At 44.7% G+C, this 7,569-nt stretch overlaps 1 protein-coding gene across 1 annotated transcript in view; it reads right to left on the bottom strand.

Moving 5' to 3' along the window:
• The window catches only part of T265_09100 (hypothetical protein), a gene marked incomplete at both ends in the record, with an annotated part of 13,991 nt that extends 6,682 nt beyond the window's left edge, over positions 1 to 7,309 (bottom strand). The window contains 3 exons of the mRNA XM_009175088.1: positions 956 to 1,036; positions 6,524 to 6,567; positions 7,037 to 7,309. Coding sequence (XP_009173352.1) covers positions 956 to 1,036; positions 6,524 to 6,567; positions 7,037 to 7,309 — 398 coding nt within the window. The remainder of the gene's footprint in view (positions 1 to 955; positions 1,037 to 6,523; positions 6,568 to 7,036) is intronic.
• Positions 7,310 to 7,569: the final 260 nt, after the last annotated feature.

Here is a 7,569-nt window from a genome sequence, read left to right as displayed (position 1 = left end):
ATAAATATGTATATAATCTCCTCAGTGCAATCAAGCACTAACTAATAACTCCCTTCTCTGTGGTATGCGTGGTCGTGGAATCTATTCTTCTAGACCAATGTGCGAATTACTATGAGCGATGAAACATCCTGCCATCCTTGCAATACCGCTGTCGCTTCGCCGTACAAATCTCACAATGACATTTCAACATAAAAAAAGAACAGTAGATTCAGGATTCTGGGTTAATGTGTTTTAATTGAACCCTTCTACTTGAAAAAAGTTGATAGTGCAGTGCACACTCAGTATGTGACGAAAACAGTGGAAGGTGCACGAGTTTGTTCGTTTAAACAGTACAATATTTCGAAGAAACGATGGGGGAAGTGACCAAAATGTGAAAGAAAACTGGCGCCTGATACATCAAGACGGTTCTGATTTGTGGGATTCAAACCACGTGTTGCCGTTTGCATTTCCAAGTCTGAGCGCATGGTACGTCATCGCCGGAGTATCAGGCTGAAGAGACACACTCATTCCAGTCCATCCCTGTTGATTCAGGCCCGTGGTACGAACCAACTGCCCACCAAACTTCGAAAACTACTAAAAGGCATAATACTTGCAGCCAACCGTTTGCCAAGAAGCAGTTTAAGAGGACTCGCGAGCTAATTCACTTACTGTAATTTCAAAAATTCTCAATGGTTTCACCGAACAAATACAAGTCCAACAAAAGCATATACGTGGTTCTGGGGTCTCAAATGGTAGTACGACAGACATTGGCAAGTACGTTGTTAGTTTAACCGCTGCCACTGAGATTCAGCTTCCACCGACATACTCAGTGTGTACGCAGTCAGAAGCAGCGAATTTATAAAAGCGAAATCACTAAGAATTACCGGTTTTGGATGAATACCATATCCTGTCTAGACGTAAAACCATAATAGACAAGCCATTCACCGTTGATCAAAAAGGTACGCGTGGAACTTACGGTGAACGTGAATGACTGCGATGACGGTGACGACGGTGCCGAGATGAGGAATGGTGTGATTCGTGACGGTCATACTTCGATCTAAACACGATAAAAAGGATACCACAAAGTGAGACGTTGAACTCTGATTATTCCCTGTGGTGTGTACAACATCTCAGTAGTGGAAAGCAAAGCGAACGGATAAAAGATAAGTGAAAAATGACATTAAAAACGACCTCTTGCGGTGCTTGCTGATGTAGAACGGACATAGAATGAATTACACAAGACTTAATACGTCAGCCAACAAACCTTAACTGTAGTGATTAATTCAACCGCTCCTCCCCTGATCTAGGGTGTGGCTGCCTCTAAAGCAACATTCCTCAGTTCTGTTTTGTCAAAAAGGGGACCGATTCTCCACTCCGGCAGGGATGATCTGTAGCGCAAGATTTGCTTTTTTTCACCTAAAGTATAGCTCCTCATCGCAGTTAGGCGTAGATACTGGTTTGAGAGTGAAAGCCCGTTTGGTATCCTAATGTGTTTGTCGAATCCAGACTGATGTAAAGCGACTTATATACAATAATGTTTCAGAAATAGAACAGTACAGTCGCAGTGTAGTTCAAAAGAGGACAAACAAAAAATCTGGGTCGATCAATCACTTTATTAAATAGACTTGATGATAGTGCTACTCTCCACCGAAAAAAGCACCTAAGACAAAGCGCTTCTAAGACACGAGCGAAATGACACGGTTTCGACATTTTCGGTGATGAGGGACAGGTTGCCTCGCAGAAGGATTGCTTTCAAGAAGGGAACAGTCTAGTCTACCAGGTTAAAAAGCATTTTTGTCCATTGGCCCCATACTCAAAATCAGGACCATGACCTTTCAGGTAGGGTGAAGTAACCGGTGTGAATTCGGGAGTTGTTGAACTGGACGCTAACAGTGTCATTAATACCAGTGAATCAATGAGAGCGACTTACATAGTGCCGATGGGCGGGATGGCTGAGTGGCTAGAGCGCGAACTTACCCACCGGAAGGTCTGTGGTTCGAACCCGATCTCTACCTCTCGACTTCCCCTGTCTAGGCTTGGGCAACCTGGCAGTATCCCAGCCCTTGTGCTTCCTTCTGGTGGCATGGCAGTTAGGCACAGAAAGGGTGCTACAGCTGGACATAATGTCGATAAAGGCTATCGATTCCATGTGACGGACATTCTAGGACGTCTCAGTGTGCACAGAAATGCATCCACGTACGAGCGATATTGCTTTATTCTGCGAGATGCTCAGCTTCACGCACACACCTAGCGGCCAACAAGCTGAACTGAACTGTATTGGGCGTGGTTTCATGCTCTGTGGGCCTTGGGAAGTCGTCCCAACCAGCACTGTGTGGGACTTCTATGAAAGCCGCGTTTTTTTTTCAGTACAACAGTGGGTACAACCCTAGTGAACGATACCAATGCAAGGTTGGTGCCTAATTCAAGAATGACGGTCAGGTTTCCATGCTTTGGGGCGCCCTTTAACAGATCTGCGTGTCCGAAGATGGAGCAAGTTGCGTGGGGATTACCAAAGAACTAGGCCATTTCGCAAGAGGAGAAAGTGAAAAGCACTGTCATGAAAATTGCAACCAACCAGGCGAAGCCTTATGTTTCTCGTCCGTTTCTCTCCTGAATGTACTGTTTTATAATAGTCACATGCGAGTATCATCAAATTCACTGATGAGACAGTTGGTAACAGATACACTGAGCACTCTTGTCAGCCGCTCTTCACATGACAATATCCAGTTTCAGTTCCATCAAATTAGAAGAACAGTTACTTTGTGCATTATCCTTCACACGGACTGGCCTCCACCTTATCGGAGCAGAAAACCGCTACGAAATTGAAACTGAAACGTCCTCCTTCTTACATCACTTTTATGAAAAGGATGACTTTACGTCCTGGGCTTGCATATTCTTTTTTTGGGAGGGGGGATGCCGCAATTACCTTTGGTTGTTGTTAAACATGACAAGAAATTCTACGAAAAAGAAGTGAGAATACGGGATGTCATCGATATATGATTTCGCTCAGTTAGCTGTGATTTCTCTGACAGGATTCTCTCCTTACTGTCCCCACGGAATGATCTAGTTCCTCGTTTGTTTGTGCACAACTCGCCCGTTCGTTGGGCACATAGGCTTGTCAGAGGGCACAGTGACCAATAGAGAATTAACCTAGTGAAACCCGTCTACAGGTTCATGTTTATATTCCCCTAAAATGAACAGATAAGCTTTCAGCTAACATTTCTTTTTCAGTGGGACGGTAACTTCTACGTAGATATCGTTGAGGAATGCTGCACTTTTCAAAACAACCTTGTGTGGTTCTGATTCCGAGACTGTCTCGATCTAAGGACACATTTCACATAGTTAACAGTAGGTTGCTGACCATTCTAGAGATGCACGAGATGCGGTGCTTCAGCAAACAAGAAAAGCGTGATTATATCTCGGCGAAATTCCGTGTATATGGTGTCTTATGGCGACAGTTCCGTGGGTTGACTAACTCCGGTCGATAAAAGTCCCACCACGGAAGTTCTTACCTAAAATGTCCCGTTGTACTGAATCGTCTCCATCACTGACATGCAAATGAACGTTTTGAGTACAGGCATCCATTACTAGGAAACCAGAGCCGTAGTTTGGAATAGTATGGTCGCCCTCCTTTTGGATTCGCTTCTCTCAGCATACAGTCTCTCACTTTCGTAAGGAAAATGAAATTGTCGGTTATTTTCCCTTTTTTCATTAACAATTGCTTCGGAGTCACTCCTGAAGGAGACACCGTGCGTATACAGTCCTTGACATCGAAAGAGTAACAAAGTAAAGGAGAAGGTTCAAAAGTTGCGCCACGCGGGGACATCCTGTTGCCTTCACCAGGCACGAAGATCTAAGTATCAATAAGCCACACATGTGTACGCTGCAAAAGGTGCCTATTTTGACGAAAATAAAGTGAATCCCAGAATCAACAATCCGTGAGGTAGATTTCTCCGCCTAAAGCTGAGACAGTCGTTCTATCGGGAGTGCATAGTTTTTACACGTCTTTAACTCACGGCAAAAGTAAAACGCTATTTATGCGGAACAAGATTTGCTTAAAATAGGGAAGGGGGTCTAGAGTAAACTATGGAATGGATGTAAAAAACCGGAGTGTGAAAAACGGTGTCGCACTGAATGGGTCATCTGAGGGTCTGGAAAGGGAAATAGTAGGAGGAGAGGGGGGCCGGGCAGATAATGGATAGCTCGCATGATGTTTTTAGCGATATTGGAGGCTAAGTTGATTCGAACTGCCGTGATGAATATCTTAATACGGGCGTGTAGACACAGAATTCGTCATACAAGCTGCGATGAAGGACGCTTTGTAAGTCACCTGCACGCCTTTCATCCAGAAATTGCATCCATAACGGAGAGAGGAAACTTGATAAAATGGAGTTTTTATATTTAGCATACACAAGGACTCAGATGGTACATTAGAGACCGCGGAGCTGAGGCAGTTGGCCGAAAAACAGTTGCATCTAGTCACCCCCGAAAAGTAATATCGTCTATCGAGGTCAAAAACAAAGGTGATTTCCTTGAATGTACACGAATAGTCATACGGAATCCAACCAATGGTGAGAAACTGCTCTCATACCGTATAGAAGATAAGAAACATTTCGGATAATGTTGAACACAAGTTGAACCAATACAGGGGGCGAGATGGCCCAGTGGTGAGAGGGCGAATTTGCTGACCAAAAGGTATATGGTTCAAACCTGACCTCTGCCTCTCGAATTCCTCTGTCTAGGCTTGGTAAACTTGGCAGTATCCCAGCCCTCGTGCTTCCTTCTGGTGGTATGGCAGTTAGGTACCAAGAGTGCTACAGCTATACCATTTCGATTTTAAACGAATACAACATCAGGGCCGTGTTTGCGGAGAAGCCTGTCCGCTCAAAAGATCCACCGCCACTAGTTCAACGAGCCGATTACGTTACGACCGTATCGCGTAAAAGAACATGAACTATGCCTATGCGAGCCGCTCGCGGATCCATTTCAACTTAAAACAAGATGCTAATAATGCAGCTTACGCCCTGATAAACTAACAACCTAAGGAATGATGACTGCGTTCGACTGCTCTCGAACGAACTTCTGTTCGCATGAGAGGCACCTGAAAACAGTGGCTTCATCAATCGCAAATACACCAAATAACGCAAACTGATTTAGTGGAGCAGAACTGTCGACCGTTTGGCCCGATGAATTCAGTCGGAAAAAAGGTACTTGTTTTCCCTGTAATGGGCCACAATCTGCACTGGGGACCCGCACGTAGCACCCTAGTCAGTGTCTCATCTCACATCATGCGTTGTGTAGTTCACTTGCTACCTGACCGATCCCATCTTGTCTTCCCATTACTTGTCTTTGCAGACAAAAATTCCGTTGCTGACCTCAACTAAGTGCTCCACGCAACATCCCAAATTAGATTCTCCCGTTTTCCTTTTCCGTTCTAATTTTATTTATATGCCCTCTTACTTTCGAAAAGTATTCAGTGTGAATGGTGTATTATTTTCCTGATAAAATCACGCCGAAAGAGTCCAAACGTCGCAAAAAGGATCCGGTTTTAGTTCCAGTTCGTTTTCTCACCCACTGTGACCAATCGCATAAAATTTACAATGTCTATCACCATCACACCTAATATATTCACATTTACCAGGTCCAGATATTTTTCAAGCGCAATACTCACACCGTAGTATACAAATAACTGGAAAGCGAAGCAACTTATTGTATCGAGATATGGCCGCTAAAGAACGAAAAACTAACCATATGATGATAAAACCATAGAAGACGATGTACTAGATATGAATTAACTCGAGGTTCACATTGGAGTGCTCGACGGAACAAGGGGTGGAGATGTTCACAGGTGTCACACTGAGACCAGCTGTACCAAAAATTACGACTGAGCTGTGGGACAGGATTGTTAGAAAAAGAATATGTAAGACGTCGTTGGCAAAGGGTTCGGGGGGAAACACGCTCCCCACAAAAACTNCGGGGGAAACACGCTCCCCACAAAGAACTTGATGTGACTCGTCCTGTATAAGAGATAATATCCTAGTAATTGTTTCGTAAGTTGTCCGTAAGCGGAGACCTGAGGAACCGGACCAAAATCCCAAAATCCCGGGACGACTATAACAGTTCCTTGAAGCCGTTGTATGACTTATGACTGGTATAAAATAAACCCTAAGCCCAGACCTACCACAGAGGAGTGACGATGTGTTCTTTCTCCCAGACGTCAGAGTTGGGTTCGAATCACGCACCTTCCCATTAGTGATTCCGCATCATAACTGATTAACCACCCCGGCCTTACCACACGATATAGAAAGGGCGATCCAATCTGGATGAGTGAGCTCGTTCCAAAAGATCAGAGAAAGAGATATTCCTCAGCATATGCTTCAACAAAATCTGAGGAACAAGTGTTAGGCTTAATCTCCCATAAATCCTGATCTCGCCTAATCTAGTGGTGTGGGAAAACGATCAGACCGCACCAATCTGCCTCGAAAATTGATGGCAGAGCAAAAACAATAATCTTACAGACCGTATAAAGTGCGGAACCACATACTTAAACCGGTGACTCATGAATCCGTTGACTGTCTCGGATAAGATCTGAGGTCAAGGTTGATCCAAAGGGAATCAAAGAACACTAGGGAACAAAAGTATAAAATAATCGTGTCAGGTCAGTCATGACATTTGGATTTAAGAAGGCGATTAAAGCTAAAGAAGTGGTATGACTTTCTTGAGGAAATAAAAAGCAATGATAAAGTGGAAAACCTTAGAAAATGAAGTTTTTCCAAAGTGCTAAGAGGGCACTCATTGTTAGGATAATTTAGTTTAATTAGTAGGCTGCAGACGATATGGCAAAGGTATTTTGGTTTCAGCTGCTGCAGTGTCATCTACCGATAGTTTGGAGAACACGGACGGAACAAACATGCGTTGACAGCGACGGCCTAAGTGGTGTTGAATTCTCATGGATGTCTGGTGAAATGAGATATCTTACAGTTACGCATTGAAATATGCGACGTAGAAGTGCCACTGACTATATGACCGGGTGACGCCTGCTAGCCTCAACAATCACTGGTGTGTCGCGTCGTATGATAACCATCCTGAGGTAGTAGTTGTTGACCGGACTGAAGTTATTGGCAAAAGCATCTATCATCATCATCATCATCATTGTCAGCTGTAAGAACCACGTACTCGTCGTATACTGGTTGTAACTGCCGCAGTTTCGTTCACCGATGATTTGGGGGGTAGGTAGCTGCGCACTGCACGCGCGAGCTGGTATATTGGTGCATAAATCCAGCACTGTCAGTGATCTGTGAAGTGCGGGGTTGAGAGGGGAGCTGTGCATTGAAGGCAATAGCTTGGATGCACAAGCGCCATTGAGGGCGCGACTGGGTCATGTCTGACAATGTCTCCAGACATTGGTGTGGCCCGTCTCGGGGTCCCCATCCAGGAAGACGCTGAGTTCGCTGGTAATGGCTTTCAAACTTCGCTGCCAAGTGGTTGTTTGACCGCCTCTGGCTCTCTTCCACCCTTCACATGGTTGGGCGAAAAGAGCCCTTTGAGGAAGTCGGTCGACTGGCATATGCAGCACGTGGCCAAGCCAGC

The sequence above is a fragment of the Opisthorchis viverrini genome (genome assembly GCF_000715545.1).
Source record: "Opisthorchis viverrini unplaced genomic scaffold opera_v5_256, whole genome shotgun sequence".
NCBI lineage: Eukaryota > Metazoa > Platyhelminthes > Trematoda > Opisthorchiida > Opisthorchiidae > Opisthorchis > Opisthorchis viverrini.
Note: the sequence above shows the minus strand (reverse complement) of the source record. Positions and strands in the feature narration are given on the sequence as shown.